Raw genomic sequence first — 19,937 nt, 5'->3', positions numbered from 1 at the left:
GAAGTCTTGCCTGACCAATTTGATTGGATACTATGATGCAGTCATGAAAGAACTGGATGCAGGGAATACTTTGATACTATATACTGGATACTATATACCTGGATCTTAGAAAGGTTTTTTGATACTGTTGCACATGGAAGACTGCTGCACAAATTGGAGCAGTGTGGCATTGGAGGCAAATTGCTGCTATGGATAAAGGGATGGTTGAGAGGGAGAAGACAGAGAGTGGTAATCAATGGACACTGCTCATCGTGGACTAATGTTATTAGTGGAGTCCCTCAGCATTCAGTGGTGGGTCCATTACTGTTTTCTGTATTTATAAATAATATTTATGATGGTATATCAAGCTTAATGTCCAAGTTTGCAGATGAATCAAAGGTTGGCAGGGTTGTTAAGGACACTACTGACGCTATGCTGCTGCAATAGGATCTGGAAAGGTTGAGCAGATAGTCTGAGAGGTGGCAAATGAAGTTTAACGTTGAAAAATGTAAAGTACTACATATGGGAAACAGCAACCCCAGAGCAACGTAACAACTCTGTGGTACTACACTGACAGTGGTCAAGAATGAAAAGGACTTGGGGGTAATTGTGCAGGCAGATATGAGGTTCTCTGAGCAGTGCAGATGGGCTGCAAGAGTAGCTCATGGTGTCTAGTCAATGATATACAGGAATTTTTCTAGCAGGGATAAGGAGGTGATTATTCCCTTGTATAAGGCAATGGTCAGGTCCTTGAGTACTGTACAGTACCTTGAGTACTGTATACAGGTCTGGAAGCCTTATTTCAAGAAGGATGTAGAGCTGCTGGAGCGAATAAAAAGGAAGGGCAACTAGATTAGTGAATGGAACGAAGGGTTGCTCTTACGAAGAAAAGCTTAAATTTTGCCAATTACATGTCTGGAGACTAGGCACCGGCGTGGTGATCAGATAGAGGTGTATAAAGTCTTGAATGGTTTCAGCATGCTCAATGCTGATGAAATTCTTCCTCTTGCTCAGAATAATCACCTGAGAGGGCATAAATTCAAATTGAGGAAAGACAGATGTAAGATAGATGTGCGGAAATTTGCCTTTAGCCAGCGGGTAGTTGTTTGGTGGAACAACAGACTTCCATCCCTTGTTGTGGAAGTTTATATTCTAAATAAATTTAAGGCTCAGCTGGACAGGTATTTCGAATGTACGGAGGGGTGAAGTGGAAGGTTTTTTTTTTTGGCTGATGCTGCATAAGCTTGCTTTCTTGCATCATATGCCTCTACTAATGCTAATGATGGCTAAGGGTTTAGCTACCACTTTTACAGCTTCTTTTAATATAACTGAATAGCCTCCACAGCTCCAATACTTTTTTCACTTTTACCTGCAGCAATTTCTCTTCCACCTTACTTCCTGTTATAAAATTATTTAACTCCCAATTGGTATTATGTACACTTCTGCTAGTCTCGACTCTAAAAATTCATATATGATTGTAGTAAATGCAAAAATATCTATTCAGCTTATCAGCAATCTGTACAGGGTCATCACCAGTTCTTCTAATCACATCTAATGGACCAATGTGATTCATCCCTTTCCTTCTATTGTTAGCATATGTAAAAAAATTATTGCCTTTGTTTGTATTCTTAGCCAGACTTCACATAATCTGCTTTATTTGCCCCCCCCCCTTTTTTTTTGCTTTCTCAGTACCAGTTCATTTTTGTACTAGGTTTTTCCAATTATTTCACCTGTTTAACAACCACCACTTCACTTCCACTATCCCTTAAACTTCTCTTAGTTCAGGCAATGTGTGTACTTTTCATTTCCATTTTCACAGACACTATTTATTTTACAAACCACATATTATTTATATCCTTTTGCTTCCTTTACTGCTGCACTGCGCGTTTTGGAGCATTAGACATACGATAACTTTTGTTATTTTCCTTTTTCTGCTTATTTTGCTTCTTAACAGATTTATATTTATATAAATATATATATATATAGACAAGCAGCATATACATACATATGTGTATGCTGCCTGACAAGAATTTGTGTAGTTCTTACTTGAATTTATTCAAGGAAGAACTATACAAATCCACTTACACACGAACTTACATCCACTTCCACAATAACAAGCTTATTCCAACAATCAACCAATCTCTGGCTCAAAACAAACATTTGCACATCTATCTCTCTTGGGGCCATCCTTCCTCAAATTGAATTTATGCCCTGACATGTGTGTAGTTTCAGCATGAGGAAGAATGCCATTCACATTCTTCAATCTTACTCAAGCTTACTCAATCCATATAAGGCCTTAAACACATCAATCAGATCACCCTGCCTAGTCTCCAGATACCGCAATTTACAGAATTAAAGCCATTCTAGGTAAGAGCACCCTGTTGTCCCTACACAAATCTGGTTCCGTTCCAGCAGATCTACATCCTTCCTAAAGTGAGGTCTCCAGACCTGTATAAAATACTCTAGATGCGGTCTAACTATGGCCTTGTACAAAAGGATAATCACCTCCTTATCCCCAATAGCAAAGTTTCTGTATATCATTGACAAAAACCCCATGAGCTGTCCTTGCAGCACATCTGCACTGCAAAGAGAATTTCATAACTAACTGCAAAATTACCACCAGGTCTTTTTCATTTTCTACTACCCTGCGTGTAGTTCCACACAGTTGATAAATACTGAGTTTACTGGTTCCCATATGTACCTTGGATTTGAAAACAAAAAATTATGCTTCCCTCCTCACACAGGTAAGGAGGGAAGTATATAAACCTCAATCAGGTAACCTCTGAGGTGCCTGGTTACCAAACTCTGTAGTCGTCCTTCTGCCAATCTTACCATTCAAGATGCCCATCTTAGGACCCTTTCAAGAAGCTTGATGTCTATTTTTAGATGAGGTCTCCATACTTGAACACAGTATTACAAATGTGGTCTTACAATTGCTTTATAAAGTGGGATTAAGTACTTGCTATATCCACAGGATAGCATTTGATAAATCATTGATAGGACACCATGGGCTTTCCTGGTTCACTGTTCAAAAAACTTTATATCTGCCTATAACTCCCAGAACACTTTTCTCCTCCACTGTTTTTAATTCAGCCCCCACCAAGTATATAATTTATTTGTGGGTTGCTTTTCCCCAAGTGCAAGACCTTGCATTTAGCTGCATTAAAACATAGTTGCAACTTCTCTGACCATTTCTGAAGTCTGTTCAAGTCATCCTGAAGGAGTGCTGGTTGGCGCGGATCATTAACAACTCTAACAATCTTTACGTCAACTACAAATTTTGACATCATGCCTTCTATCCTTAGTCAATGTCATTTATGAAAATAAGAAACAACAGTGGCCCAAGAACCAATCCTTGATGGACCCACTCCTGACGTTACACCAATCTGAAGAATATCCATTAATCACCTGTCTCCTGATATGTTAAGCTGAATGGCTTTGGATGACATTTGACCTTCAAAGCAGCAATTAGTTAAGCTCTTTTTCAATCTCTTCTCACAAACACACCTGATAATCCAATTCATCCCAAATATTCTCTATAGGTTTGAGGTCGAACTGCCCAGTCGAACCATTTGATGCTCACATCCTCAAACTAGTCCGCCACTACATGAGCAATATGACCCGGAGTGTTGTCCTGTCGATACAGGACAACACTCCGGGTCATACTGCTCATGTAGTGGTTGACTTCCCCAATGCTGCAACAACATAGGTAACACATGTCATTATTGTCTAGGATATATACATCTAAACAGTTCCAAACCATCACACTGCCTCTGCAAAACTATACTGTTTCAACAATACAGTCTGGCAGGAAGCTTTCATAACTGCCAGACCATGTACCTTGACTCATCACTTCAAATAACAGTTTTCTATTGGTCTATGGTTCGAGAACGGTAGGCCTTACAACAAGCTAAATGGCATTTGGCATTAGTTGGGAAGGAGGTTTAGTAGTTTGTGGAAACCCATGTCATGCAGCATCCTGTACACTGTACTGGTGCTTCAACTGTCTCACTGAGGGCCTCTGAGTGGTGACGTCGACCTGCATTCTGAGCGGATAATTTTTTGCAGGGTTCTCCTGTCACGTTTTGTCACCAGTCTACCTCCATTTGCAGATCACATTACTAATTTGTTAACCTAGGGATCATCGCTGTGGATGAACTGTCAAGTACAGACCAACTGCTTATATGGAACCTTATTATCATTCAACACTGGAAGTCCATTAACTCCGTCAATCAGAGCATCTTGCATTCAATCGTATCACTGTTTCCTCAAAGTCCCAAAAGCAAATTTATAGTTGTCTGACCTGTGGTACTTGGATAGGAGCTATCAGCAGAATGGTGTCCAGATATTAATGGTAGGGCAGTGTATATATATATATATATATATATATATATATATAGTAAGAGCACAATGAATACTATACAGATGCTGAACATGTATATGGACTTAAACATATAAAGTTAATAAGCTATTTTGGCCTTATGGCCTACTGTAAGCTGTATACTGTTGTGTCCATATACATGTTCAGCATCTGTATAGTACTTTTACTATAATAACTATATTACAGACTGATGTAATGTACAATCTGCTATTGATGGCATTAATCTGATCTGGCTAATAACTGTTATATTCATCCTTATTGTTTATATATATACACACACCCTTGATTGGGTAAGTAAGACTGTGTTCTTGTTATGGTATATTCACTGCCATTCAATGATTGGAAATTGTGAATTGGCAACTCAACCTGTGGGGTAAATTTCTTGAATCAACTTGATGACTTATAATTGTCAATACAACATACAGGGTTTAGAAATATTTGATCTGGTAATCACCAGCATGATAGTATAAGAACTTTTAATAGTGAGTGACCCTAGTATACTGAAGTGGATAATGATAAATGAGATTTCAGTAGTAAAAGTTAAAGGCAAGTACTTCAATTTCGAGAAAGGAGATTACTGTGTACTAGGAATTTTACTGGACTCAATCAATCGGGATGAAATATATAAGGGTAAAGTACAGTTGAAGTGTGGAATACTATCAAAACATTCATCGTTGAGTCACTAGTGCATTCATTCCATTAAGGAGTTACTGTACAAGAAGGATACTAAGATAGATGGAAAGCAATTTTACACTCTTAAAACAGAATAGAAAAAGGCAGCAAGGGCCAATTAGAATAAGAGGTAGCTCAATTCATATAATAATTACAGTAAACTTCCGTTATAACACTACAGTGCTCTCCTGCTTTTTTAATTCTCTTTTCTTCTAGTCACCCATCAATCCTATGACATGACATGCCATGCCATGCATTTTGTATGTCTATAGCACACTATTTAAAATGCTTTCTCACTTATATCAGATTTTATTGTAATTTTTTTAAACACTTCAGTACATTATGATTTAGTAACGTGAGATTAATCACACAGAGGCCTATCACTTTCTAATTTAAAAATTCATTTTTGCAATTGTGGATTACTTCTTTCTTTCTTTGTAATCTCATATAGATGTTTTCTGGTAACCTATATAAAGACATGATATACAGCTCTTAAATTTCTGGCAAAAAAAACAACATGTCATAAGTAAGTGAGTCATCTGATTTTTGTTTTTCTAAAACATTTATATCAAAATAAAGTTTGTTATACATTTTGAAGAAATCTTTCTCTTGAAAAATAATACCCATTTTTTTTTTTTTTTTTGGTTTAGTACCATGGTGTGCAGTTATATAGAAATGGAAAATTTCAAAAATCTAATCATCTCCAGGAGAGTTTTGTCTTTAATTTAACTTATAATTTTCAGATTTTCATGATACCATTTATTCAATGAATGAATTCTTCAGGGGCTCACATCTGGTGAGTATGAGCTAGGCACACCCAAGGTCCTGAGCTGGATATCATCATTCTTCTTTTTCTTGGTGATTCCCTTCTACCTTTTCTCTCTCTCTCTCTCTCTCTCTCAGGGTAATTCAGAAATTTTTTTTTTTTTTTTTGGCTGGTGCACCATATGTCTAATAATAATAATAATAATAATAATAATTCTTATTACATTTCAATCCTAATACACTGTAACAAGAGCACACCGATAAAATGTCACTGAAAAGGTTGTACAAGAAGTGGTACCATGAAACTTTTGATAATTATCTGTATTCCTTACACATGTTGAATGCATAGATTTTCATTATTCCCCAAAATAATAACTGTTATATTTTATTACAATAAAATTACAAAAACAGTATTTGTAAGATATACTGTTTCTGCATTTCTTTTTTTCCTAAGAAATGGAAAAATAATGTTCATGGAGTAGCACTATGCTGAGGGTAGCAAAAAAATGAAAAAGACTTGGAGGGGGGGAATTGTACAGTCCGACATGAAGTTCTTTGAACAGTGCCAAAAGGCTGCTAGGACAGCTCATGGAGTTTCACCAAATACGGAGGATGCTGAAAGGTCAGGGAATGACCACTGCATATCCTCAGAGCAATATGGCCTTAGTTGCTAATAACAACATGGAGTTTCATTAATGATATATAGGAATTTTTCCAGTAGATATAAGGAGGTGATTATGCCCATTGTATAAGGCAATGGTTACAGCATATCTTGAGTACTGCATACAAGTTTGGAAGCTTCATTTTAGGAAGGATGTGGATCTTTTGAACATATAAAATAAATAAATTTTCTGCTTATACTCCGGGACGACCAAACGGTCAGAGGAGTTCACAAGATAGAATACAAGAAACAGCACCGTATTCAGTAGTCACGGGCTTGAACCCCGGTCACTCAAGGCACGTGTACTTATGTACCCGCACGCCTGACCACTAGGCTACGGCAGCCTTCTACAGAGAAAGATAATGAGATTAGTGAGGGGAAACAAAAGGAAAACATTTTATCCCTTTCTTTCTTACAAAGAAAGGAATAAAATGCTCTGCAAATTGCAACATCTGAAAACTAGGTATCTACAAGGAGATCTGATTGGGGTATTTAAGGCTTTGAATGGATTGAGTAAGGTAAATGCTGATGGCAGCCTTCCTCTTGCTCAGACAAAAGGGGGCATAAATTTAATTTGAAGAATGGTTGCGGGATAAATGTTTGGAAATTTGCTTTCAGACAAGTAATTAGTCATTGGAACAAACTTCCAGCTGATGTTGTGGGAAGTATGAATAAATTTTGGAAGTGTTTTTTTTTTTTTTTTTTGGCTGATGAATATTAGTGAGCTTGCTTCTTTTGTGCGATTTTCCCTATTAATTAATACACAAACAATATGCATTAATCTTCATTGCTTATGATATTGTCAGTTATTCTAAAAGTACTCTAACCTGTAATTACCATTTTAACATTTATAAAAGCTTCTTTTTTTTTTTTTGAGAAAGTTCAACAATAGAAACCCTTCAGTTTTGAAAAAGTACGCTTAATAACTGGAATTACAATCTGTGTAATTCCAGTTTGTTTAGGCAAAATTTTCTTGTGACCAGTAGTGATCTTCACACTGGCAGTGTGTGATTCATTGCATCTGCTGTGTTGAGTTGTGAAAATTGTAGGAGTTAAGCAGCCAGTACACCAGTTCCATCTTTTCCACACCTAGTGCCTATGAAAAAGATGGACCCAAAAAATATAATATTCAAAGAGAATTGAACAATTTTATTTCAACCATAAAATTCTACAATTCTACTTACTTGCAATAAAAACTTTGATAACAATGCCAACAAAATTCGTATTGTGAGTAAGTTTGTGTGGAAATAACTTCAAAACTTTTTATAAACGGGGTTTCAAATTTCTCTGCAAAAAAAAATACATAAATAAAATTGATTAAATACAGAGTCATTTTAATATGTTTGGTATTATGTTGCGCGACCTCGGAATGAAGAGGGGGGGGGGGGACAAGACCAAACCGAGAACCCAGAACCAACAAATACCAAAACACGACCCTGCCAGTGCCATACCAATTAGCTATAAGGTCCTCAGTCTAGTCCTCAGTCTTTACGGTAGTAAAGACTGAGGACTAGTCCACAGTAAATTGGCATCTTACAAAAAATAATGCAATGCATTACATTTTTTCACTATAAACGTTTTTAAAAATATTTTGGAAGCATACTTATCAACGTATAGCATATTTTCAGCAATCTAGCAACCTGAATGAAATCCAAATTATAAAATAATTCACATACTTGGCAATGGTATATCTTTAATTTGGTCCTCATCATCTGTCCTAATTTTTTCACTCATTTCGTCAATATACTATGCCAACTTATAATTCCGTAAATGCAAGAAATCATTATTAGCATTCACATATTTTCAACGTTAATCTTTTTTTTTTTATTGTTCTTCAGCACAGATATATACATAAAGTGTCTGCGTTTTAGAAGTCAACAATGACCGGAAGTTTTCTATATTTTGCAAACACACTGCAGAGAATAAACTACGAAACGGCATTTTATCAAATTCCACGTTCCATAATTTTCAGATAAATCATGTACTGCATTAGCCCCCTTCACATAGCTGCATCATTGTGATACTCTGTGATCCCTTGGTGTAAAACGATTAGTTATTGTCACACAGTAGTAAGTACCAAGTGAAAAAAAATCTGGTAATGAATTGCTCTATTACATTATCTGAACCACAGAGATGTAAGATATGTTACTACTCTGTGACCTGAACTACTAATAACCAAACATAGCACATAAAACTTAACAAGCTAGCGACTGTTTATTTCAAAAGTTGTTTTTATATTTTAATTTTATACATCGCTTTTAAAATAGTGCCCTCTTATTTAAAATAAAAAAAAAAAAAAAAAAAATATATATATATATATATATATATATAATGGAGTTGCATTTCATATGCTATATAATATTGTTTATACTGTGCACTAAGAAGGCGTTGTTATTATTCAGTCGTGGTGAGTTGAACTGGATGGTGTTTTTTTTTTTGGCTGATGCTATATAATCTTGCTTTCTTGTATCATGTGCCTTTGCTAATGCTGTTTTGGATTAAGAGTATCAAAGCTCTTTTTTTTTTAACTTTTACTGGCAGCTTGATTCTGCTGTTATCGAAAAGGATAACACAAAACAGGCATTAAACCGCAACTTATATTTCTTTCTGTTGTGTTAAAAAAAAATTCTAGGTAGCCAATCTTTTTCAATGGAAACAAACGTCTGCTGTATGAATTTATTCTCAACTTTTCATATACTTGATTTGGTAATCACTTTGTGATGTGTACACCTGTATCAATCATCATAATGGTGAGTCTGTACCAGAGTATATAAATTGCACTGTGTACGCTAATTTTGCTTCCAAATAGAATATAGGGTCATTTGTCATAAAAGACGAAAAAAACTATATATATGTGTGCGTGTATATTATATTCTATATTTCGAAATCCTGCACTTTAGTGTCGTGAGTCACGGTCAACCATCCAGTCACCGCAGCTCGGAACTGTCACGAATCATATTATGACGGGCAGTTTCGACTTGACTGAGCATGCGCAGCACTCACTCTATCTCCCGATTGCTGCTATGTCTGCCAGTCTACGTGCTGGAAATTGTCACGAATCATGCGCGACACTCTCCGTATCTGTCGGTCAATATATTTGACGAAGTTCAGACTTCACTGAGCATGCGCGACACCAACTATATCTGTTGGTCTGTGTGCTGCGATTTGTCACGGAGCATGCGCGCCACTCACTATACACTGGAAATGTACTACGTACACGCAGTATTTTATTTTTATTTTTTTCATTTTTGAATAAAAAACAACTTTCTGACTACATAAAAGAATTTTATTCTAAAAATGAAAGTAGACAGCTATAAAACTATAAAGGAAATAAGTAATTATTGTTAATTTTTAATTATTATTTTCAGAGCCCCCAGTGGAACACTACCTTGTCCGCCACCCCCGCTGGGAGATGAGCCAGATGTACCGTGGACAGCCTCTGTCAGGGATCGCCTGAGCTTTCTGATGGAGAAGGCGCCTACGTAGCCAGGTGCGAAGGAGCAGCAGTGCGTAGCACACGCTTCTTGATTAGACCGGGGTTCGAGCCCGTCACCACCAAATACGGAGGATGCGGAAAGGTCATGGAATGACCACCGCATATCCTGGAGCAATATGGCCTTAGTTGCTAATTCTCCTAAAAACCAAATAACTAACTAATGGAGAACAAAAAAAAAAAAAAAAAAAACAGACAGCATTAGTGAGGGAGATAGCTGAAAGATGGGGGTAAAACGGCGTCAACTGCGAACACTGTATTTTCTTCGCTTTAAACGTTTGAATTAACGCAATGCTTATGCTGCACAAAGAAAATTTCTGAATTACCCAGAGAGAGAGAGAGAAAGAAGGAATTCACCAATAAAGCAAAAAAGAAAAGAATAATGATATCCAACTCAGGACCCTGGGTTTGCCAAGCCCATATACACCAGATCTGAGCCCTGTAGTCTTCTTTGGCTTCCACTAAACTTGTGTCGTAAGTGTTTTGTAAAAGAAATGAAAGTGAGATGAAAAAGAAAAAAAAGCGAGACGAAAAGTGTTCCGTGACTAAAAAAGTTTGGGAAACGTTGCCCTAATCAGTTCCATAAGCTCTGGATAAAGTTAAATATTTTGAAGGGCTTGGTATAATTCCTTTCTTGGAATGGAGCCTTTTCTAAATTGATGAAGGTAAAGAAGATATTGTTATTCTTTGCCTTTCTTTTCTCCGCTAGCCTAGGAAAAAACAGCATTGTGTTAATTCAAACGTGTAAAGTGAAGGAAAAACAGAACAGTGCTCGCAGTTGACGCCTTTTTATCCACATCTTTCAGCTATCTTCCTCAATAATGCTCTTTTTTTTTTTTTTTTGTTCTCCGTCAAGAAGCTCAAGCGATCCCCGACAGAGAGAAGCCAGAGTACCGTGGAGAGCCTGGCTCACCTCCCAGCGGTGGTGGCGGGCAACGTGGAGTTCCACTAGGGGCTCTGCGGCCAAGAAGCCAGATTAGAACCCGACACATAAAACACATAACACTTTTCTGGCTTTTACAGAAGTTCTCTATTCTTCACAAGAGTACTGATGGCGCAGATGTAGGAGACCACAGGTGGCGCCTGACCCAAACACTATGCCACAACACACAGAACTGACTATGCTGAATTGGCTCAGCATATCCCTTTGAACTTAAATTTAATTGGCCTGTATACCCATTAAATTTAAGTACAAAGTACAAATTTAAGTATAAAGTTATTACTAGATCGTAGATATAACTTAGCTTAATTTTCAGAACTCACCTCACGAAAATTAAGCTAAGCTATATCTATGATCTAGTCATTACATCACAGCACACAAGGACTCCTTAATATATCATCAGTATAAAGTTATTATAAGTGCTTTTTTTTTTTTCCCTCAGAAGGACCTTATAACAGAAAAGTAAGTGTCGCCCACGGGACCTTACGATTGAAAGGAAAGTGTGTCTTTTGTTGTTGTTATTTGATTTTCAGGAGCATTAGCAACTAAGGCCATATTGCTCCGGGGATATGCGGTGGTCATTCCCTGACCTTTCCGCATTCTCCGTATTTGGTGGTAGCGGGCTGTCTAATCAAGAAGCGTGTACTATGCACTGCTGCTCCTGCCCACCTGGCTACGGAGGCGCCTTGTGTGTGTCTTTTACTTTAATTCGTAACTCTGCAATGTGCGATGTGTACAAATTATTACAAATAATCACAAAATATACTGATATTATTTTCAGGCAAAACAAAACATATTACGTGAAAATAATAATTAAAAATTAACAATAATTACTAATTCCCTTTATAGTTTTATATCTGTCTACTTTCATTTTTAAAATCAAATTCTTTTATGTAGTCAGAAAATTGTTTTTTATTCTTTCTGAAAACGAAAAATAAAAATAAAACACTGCGCGTACGTAGTACATTGCCAGTGTATAGTGCAGTGGTTTTCAACCTTTTTTTTAATAACGGCACCCCTAAGTAATTTATTTTATTGTTGTTGTTTGTTATTTGGTTTTTAGGAGCATTAGCAACTAAAGCCACATTGTTCCGGAATATGCGGTGGTCATTCCCTGGCCTTTCCGCATCATCCGTATTTGGTGGTGACGGGCTCGAACCCCGGTCTAATCAAAAAGCGTGTGCTACGCAAAAAAAAAAAAAAAAATCAAGTAGAATTCAAGCTGAATTAACAAGCCAATCACATGTACAAAAGCTGAAAAGGAAATAACTGAAAGTGAGAGGATGGTAATAAAGATAAATAAAAATAAATAATTATAAAAAAAAAAAAAATGGTACATAGATCAGGTATTTCATCGGGGGGGGGGGCTACACCTGATCATGTACCAAACACTGTTTCTATGCAAACCCATGCAGATGGAGAAACTATTAAAATAAAATAGATTTAAAAAAATAAAATAAAATAAAAAAATAAATTTTTAATCTATTTTTATCAATTTTTAATCTATTTTTATCAATTTTTTATATATTTTTTATCTATTTTGTTATTTTTATTTTATTTTATTTTATTTTTTCATCTATTTTATTTTAATAGTTTCTCCATCAACATGGGTTTGCATAGAAACACAGTGTTTGGTACATGATAAGGTGTAGCCCCCGATGAAATATGTGATCTATGTACCAATTTTTTTTTTTTAATAAATATTTATTTTTATTTATCTTTATTACCATCCTCTCACTTTCAGGCATTTCCTTTTCAGGTTTTGTACATATGATTGGCCTGTTAATTAAGCTTTCATTCTACTTGATTTTTTTTTTTTTTTTTTATAGGTTTTAACATTCTTTCTCGTATTTTCTTCATCTAGGCCTGGCATTTTGTGGTTAATAACGTCTCAATCTATATTTTCTTCAATTTCTTTTTATTTTTTGTAATACTTATTTATATACCTGCATCCTGTTTTGCTGCTTGGCGCCCACAGGTACACGTACTGTTCTTTTTCTTTTATTCTCCCTTCCTCTTCTTCGTTTTCATTTTTTTTTTTTTTTTTTTTTATGTAAACCCCAAACACGAGAGGTATTAGAATCTATAGTACTTAGTCCGTGCTTGGGGGGGAGGTTGGGAAGACGAAAGAAGATAAAATGTATTTGTTGACATTGGACTTGAACTTCTGTCGACTGTAATTTTCAGGAAAATACGTATGAAGGAAGGTTGTTCCAGAAAACGGCAGTTGAATGGATAAACGAAGAAGATGAAAAGTTGGTTCTCTGAGTTTGAAGTTGAACAGCAAATGGATGTTGGCTGGTGGCGGCACGCGTTCGGACTGCTTTGAAAGAGAGAGCGGGAATTATAGAAGCCAATTCAGAAGAACAGTGTCCATAGAAGTATCTGTAGAAGAGGCATACAGCAGAAACAGTAAGTCTATGAGACAGCTAGTGGAGAGATGAATGATTAATTAACCTGTTAGAGATGCATGATTAATTAACCTAACTGTCCTCTTCTGAATGGAATCAAGAAGCCTGAGAGAGGTTTTGGGGGCACCACCCCAGATGTGGGAACAATATTCCATGGCAGGACGGATTTGCGATTTATACAGAGTGAGCAGCTATTTGGAAGAAAAGTAACGCAGACAGCAAAAGAGAAAACCAAGTTTTTTAGATGCAGAGGAAGCAATATTTGTAATGTGCTTGTGCCAAGAGAGATTAGAAGTCAGGGTAATCCCTAAAAGAGATATATCATTTTGCCTAGAAATCGGAGTGTCACTAAAGATAAGCATAGGAGCAGAAGAATCCTTTTTGCGAGATATAAGACAAGACTGAGTTTTATAATGGTTGAAATCAACTAGGTGGTCTTTGCCGCACTGGAGAGTTATCTGAAGATCGGCATTTAAGGAATTGGTAGCAGATTTTCGAGAAGTTGAAGCTGATTGAGCAGGGCAGGGTTTCTCAAAATGTAAAGTGGAATGCAATGTGCTATCATCGGCAAAACTATGGATAGGATTTCCAGTCAATGGAAGAAGGTAATTAATATACAAGAGGAAAAGAGTGGGTGAAAGAACTGAACCTTGGGGGACACCGGCATTAGAGAAGTTCGAAGACAGAGAGCCATCTACCATCACCCTCAATGAGCGATCAGAGAGAAAACTGGATAACCAATTACTAAAAACAGTTGGCAAACCATAAGATGGAAGGTTGTTTAGAAGACCTTTATGGCAAACACAAACGATAGCCTTTGAGATGTGAAGAGCAACTACTTTGTGTTTCACCGAACCTTTCCATTGAATTAGTCCATAAATGGGTAACATAAGCCAGAATATCACCAGTGGATCGACACTGACGGAATCCATACTGGCGATCGTTGATCAGATGGAAGGTTTCTAGGTAGTTTAAGAGTTGGCGGTTAATTAATTTCTCCATTAGTTTAGAAAGAGTAGAAGTAATTACAATGAGCAATAATTGGATGGGAGGGATTTTTCACCCTTTTTAGGAACTGGCTGGATATGAGCAAATTTTCATGCAGAAGGAAAAATACCTTTGGAATAAGAAAGTGAAAAAAAAGGCGGCAAAGAATAGGAGTAAGTTCAGGAGCACAGGTTTTGAGAACAAGGGGAGAAATACCATCGGGACCTGGAGCTTTCTTAGCATCAAGATTCGTCAAAATCCTTCTGACATCCTTTTGACGGAAGACCACAGGAGGCATTGAATGGAGCGTGTTGGGAATGGTGGGAGGTGTTTTACCAAGATCATTAATACATGAGTTGGAAGAAAAATGGGATGCTAGCAGGTCAGCTTTATCCTTGGCTGAAGTGACAACAGAACCATCTGGTTTGGACAGAGGTGGAAGCAGAGATGGGCGAAAGTTGCGGCCAATAGCTTTGTCAAGAGACCAGAATGCTCGGCTACCATTAGGGCAAGAAGCAAGTTATCTACTCTTAGCCTGTTCAGACTCTAGTTTGGACTGATGAATAACTGCTTTACAATTGTCGCGAGCTTTGGTGTAGGCAGAAAATGAAACTGAAGAATAAGAAACAAGCTAATTACGATATTCAGCATTTTTCTCTTGAACAGCCTTAGCACATTTATTGGAAAACCAAGGTTTAGATAAAGGATGAGATTTTAAAGTGGAGTGTGGGATAAAGGCTCCAATACTGCAAGAATAATGTCACTGACATGGCGATCTGAGCAAACGTTGACATTAGAAGTTTTGAAGCAGTAATCCGACCAAGGAAAAGAAATCTCGCAGGTCATCCCATTTTGCATTCTTGTAATGCCAAACAACACGAGGTTGGGAATAGCCATGAGATAAAAGCTCCATTGGTGAAGAGACAATCACCAAGTTGTGATCTGAAGTGCCCAAAGGACTTCTCACTTCGACGGTGTACTTAGAAGTGTCCTTTGTGAGAAAAAGATCAAGCGTGTTGGCTGTATGATTAGGATTGTCCAGTATTCTTGTAGGTAAATGAACAATCTGTGCAAGGTCATTAGTAATTGCAAAAGCCTCAGCATCTAGACTAGCTGGGTCGGTGTGACTAGAAAACGGAAACCAGCCGGAGTTGTGAACGTCAAAATCACAAAGGAAAATTACCTCACTGTTAGGAAAGTTGGACTGGAGAAAGTCAAGTTGCAAAGAGAGGAATTCAAAGAGTTCCAAATGATTAGTGGAGTTGGGAGTTGTAGGTTGTAGATGGATTCTAGGTTGTAGATGACTCTCACAAACCGGCGTAACACCACCACTTTGCTTATTGGAGGCTTGAAGTGGTGAAACCCATGTTTAATCTCTAGAGCTAAGTTCCGTTCAACCGCTCCCTATCTCTTCCATCATGCAGTATGACTGGTGGCTTTTGAGGTTAGGATGAACATCGTGGCGAGATCCAATATTCCTGACATTTTGAGGGTACAGCTCTAAAACGGTGTTCGCAGGCCGGTCGCTAGTTAGTACACTGGACCGAACCTATTGGTAACTCTCTAGGAGGCTTCCGGATCAGCTAATATATAATTTTGCTACCTCTACTCTGCCAGATAGTGACTGGAGGGAGTACGAATAGTGATTATGCGGGGAGCATTGTCGAGGCAACGTTATGTCAAGGATCTGGGCAAAATTTATTATATTCTTACAATGTGTACGCCGTATCCACAAATTTCATTACTTCATACAGCATGTCCCACCCACTTTTTCTTACTATTGAATACACCATGAATTGCAAACTAATAGAGCAAGCTTATCTGCGAAAAGATCTAAACCTCTCAAGCACTTCCTAATTCATTTCACAAATATACATGGTCTCAATTCTAATCTCAACGATGTCTATTTCCACTTGCAGCCTGCCAAACCCCATGTGCTTTTTCTGAGAGAATCTCAAATACTGCTCATCTCAGATACCCAAATTATTCGCTGTATGATTCTTTTCGCCTTAAAAGTGGTACTTGTGCATATGTCCGTTCTGATATTCCCTGTCAGAGACTTGGCAATTTGGAATCTCCTCTCTTTGATCTTCTCTGGCTTAAAATCTCTCTACCTCATTGTGTCAAATTCATCTGTTGTCCCTACCGAGGTACCATTTTCCAAGGTACCACTGTGCGAAAGCAATACGAGGTGCATAATCCTCCGGTTGCTGTGTCTGGACACGCTGCACGTGAAACGGATACATGTCTTGTTCTCGGAGAATCCTCCAGACGCTGCAATGGGAAACCCCGACTGCGTTTGCTAGACTTCGTGTACTCGTTCTTGGATTCCCCTGTACATGTTGCAGCACATTCTGTTCGACGGCTGGAGTCCGTGCTGTTCTTACCCTGTCCCTGTCAGCTCTTTCAAATGAACCTCTCTCAGCTAACCTCTGGTGCAGTCTTGCAAAGAAATTATGACTGGGAATACGCCTCGTCGGATATCGTTCCGCGTACAAACGCTGTGCGGCTGGCCCACTGCAATTTGCAGCCCCGTACGCCAAATGCATATCGGCTAACTCTGCGTTCGTGTAGTCATCCATCCTACTAACTTGGCGTTCTTGTTCAAGAAATTCGAAATTCGCCTGGAGTATTCCAGAATGTTCGGATGTCCATGCGTCGGAGATGTGAGGCGTGCATTGTAGCCCGTGTAAGAAAAAACTTCGAACACTTACTTTAATCCATGTACCTTTTGCTTCTTTTCATGTATTATTAAAACGATTTCTCACTTACGGTCTCTTTTCTTTATGGTGCTTCTGTGTACAACACCGCTTCAGGAAAGCATTTCCGACCCCACATTGCTATATGATTTCGAGTTGTCAGGATGTACCCTACCCCTCTTAGAAGTTCTGAAAAGTTTAACTGAAACACCCTGTATAATTGATGTTTACTTAGTACCGCTATATCAAAATGTGCTACAAATCCCCTTTTTCCTGATGAAGTGTTGTTTTCCGATGAGGCATCCTTCACAAGGGAAGGAATTTTCAACACGCATAACGACCATATCTGGGCGGTCGAGAACCCGCATGCAATACGACGTCGTGCAGCACAGATTCGATTTTCGGTCAATGTATGGGCCGGTATTATGGGAGATCACCTCATCGGACCTTTCCTGTTACTGTGTCGTCTAACCGGACCTATCTACTTGATCTTTCTGCAGCAAGTATTGCCACAACTTTTGAGAGATGAACAGATTTCTGCATCGACGCAACAGACAATGTGGTTCCAACACGATGGAGCCCCTGCCCATTATAGCGGAGATGTTCGTAACTACCTGGATGTCACATTTGGTCAACAGTGGATCGGACGTGGTGGTCCCGTGCGTTGGCCTGCTCGGTCACCCGACCTATCATGTCTTGATTTTTATTTCTGGGGTCATATGAAATCGCTAATTTATGACGCCCCGTTGACAACGCTGAGGAGCTGGTTGGAAGAATCGCAGTAGCTGCCGAAGAAATTCGAAATTCGCCTGGAGTATTCCAGAATGTTCGGATGTCCATGCGTCGGAGTTGTGAGGCGTGCATTGTAGCCCGTGGAAGAAACTTCGAACACTTACTTTAATCCATGTACCTTTTGCTTCTTTTCATGTATTATTAAAACGATTTCTCACTTACGGTCTCTTTTCTTTATGGTGCTTCTGTGTACAACACCGCTTCAGGAAAGCATTTCCGACCCCACATTGCTATATGATTTCGAGTTGTCAGGATGTACCCTACCCCTCTTAGAAGTTCTGAAACGTTTAACTGAAACACCCTGTAGATCACCACAAAATTAAAAATATACTGTACACCTTTTAATAATGAAATAAACATATTTTTAAAAAATAATAATAAGTTTAAGTAACTTAAACCCAAATTACGTGGCACTCCTGGAATGTTGTTTCAGCATCCTAAGGTGCCGCGGCATCCAGGTTGAAAACACTGGATAGTGAGTGTCGCGCATGCTCCGTGACAATTCCTACACGTAGACTGGCAGACACAGCAGCAATCGGGAAATAGTGATTGTTGCGCATGCTCAGTCAAGTCGGAACTGCCCGTCATAAGACAGTTCCGGGCTGCGGTGATTGGATGCCTGACCGTGAACCACGACACTGAAAAGGATTACCCTATATTTATTAGAAGACGAAATGCACAAGGTATAATTTCTTATGGGTTTAGGTATCTACACCGGAGGGCGGAATATGATTAAAAAATTTTCTTTCTGATCTGTATATCACTTGGATTTCCGCGTATCCGGCTAGTCTTTCCAAAATAAAATGAATTCAAATATCAGGCGTATACGGAAATTTTATTATATTCCTCAAAGTTAGGTTAATTCCGAAAGGTGTTTATCCTACAGTTCCTTCTCGATCAATCAATTGACGCTTGCTCATACACCAGGCAGCAATGTATTTGGCGCCTTTGAGATACTTTTATATTATTATAATAAAAAGTTTGAATTTCGGCGCCCATACTGCTTACCATGTTCTGTTGGCCCTGTCAAACACAATATAGGCTTCTGTTTACGTACTGATTTTCACAAAGAGCTTCTGCATGACTTGTATAACGGCTTTAGCATGGAGACTTTTGCCCTATGGTTAGTTACATTTTTTTATTTTTTTGAGTTGCTGAAACGACTGAATTCGTACTCAGAACGGTGAAAAAAAAAAAAAAATCAGGCACTCAATCAACATTCGTTTATTGGCTTGAAGTCACAGACACAAGCAGCCCCTGTGATTGGCGTGGTAAAATAATATTGGCCAACAGAGGCAAATACACAATTAAAGGAGAAAGACTATATATAAGACAAGTAAAAGGCAATTCGTTAATTAAGAAAGGAGAAAATTGTTAAGAATTAACGAATTAATATATTTTGCAATAACAGTTAAGACACATTGGTTTAGCTCTATAAACTGAGTAAATCCTTGATAAGCAAGGACTGCCCTTGCTTATCCCAGGGTCCTGAACTGGATATCATCATTCTTCTCTTTCTTGGCGATTCCTTTCTACTTGTCTCTGTCAGGGTAACTCTTGAAATTTTTTTTTTTTTTTTGCCTGGTGCAGCATAAGCCTCAGGCTTCCTTGTACCATATGGCTGATAATAATATGCAGTAAGTACCCAGCGACCATAATTGGTACATAAGTTAGTAGTCTTGATAACAGTAACTAACTTGAATAAGTTAGTTACTGTTACTAGTAATGCTAATTATAGATAACAAAGGGTGAGAACTGAACAGAAATCGCTATCACGGTGAACAAAGAAGGGAGCTAAGATAAAGAAGAAATAATAATAACTTAGTACTGTTCATCCTGTGACCTCAGTGCCTTTTTCAGGGGCCAGCCGTCAAAATATCTGGTGAGTATGGGCTTGGCACACCCAGGGTCTGAGCTGGATGTCATCATTCTTTTTTTTCTTGATGATTCCCTTCTACTTCTCTCTCTCCCTTGGGGTAATTCAGAAATTTTTTTTCTTTTGCCTGGTGCAGCATAAGCCTCAGGCTTCCTTGCATCATACAGCTAATAATAATAATAAATCAAAGGAGGAAACAGCAATAAGTGGGTATAGCCTTTGTTTTTGACATGAAATACACATTTTTTTTTTTTTTTTGACTGATGCTATAAAAGCTTTCT

General features: G+C 38.0%; 1 protein-coding gene across 1 annotated transcript in view; it reads right to left on the bottom strand.

Moving 5' to 3' along the window:
* The window catches only part of LOC150083080 (transmembrane channel-like protein 7), a 338,378-nt gene extending 329,807 nt beyond the window's left edge, over window positions 1-8,571 (bottom strand). Inside the window, exon 1 of the mRNA XM_090378384.1 lies at window positions 8,135-8,571. Coding sequence (XP_090234510.1) covers window positions 8,135-8,192 — 58 coding nt within the window. The 5' untranslated portion in view covers window positions 8,193-8,571. The remainder of the gene's footprint in view (window positions 1-8,134) is intronic.
* Between the last annotated feature and the right edge of the window lie 11,366 nt (window positions 8,572-19,937).

The sequence above is a fragment of the Mastigoproctus giganteus genome, chromosome 7 (assembly GCF_048544385.1).
Source record: "Mastigoproctus giganteus isolate SK-2022 chromosome 7, ASM4854438v1, whole genome shotgun sequence".
Lineage (NCBI taxonomy): Eukaryota > Metazoa > Arthropoda > Arachnida > Uropygi > Thelyphonidae > Mastigoproctus > Mastigoproctus giganteus.
The sequence above is the reverse complement of the archived record's forward strand: the minus strand, read 5'-3'. Positions and strand labels throughout refer to the sequence as shown.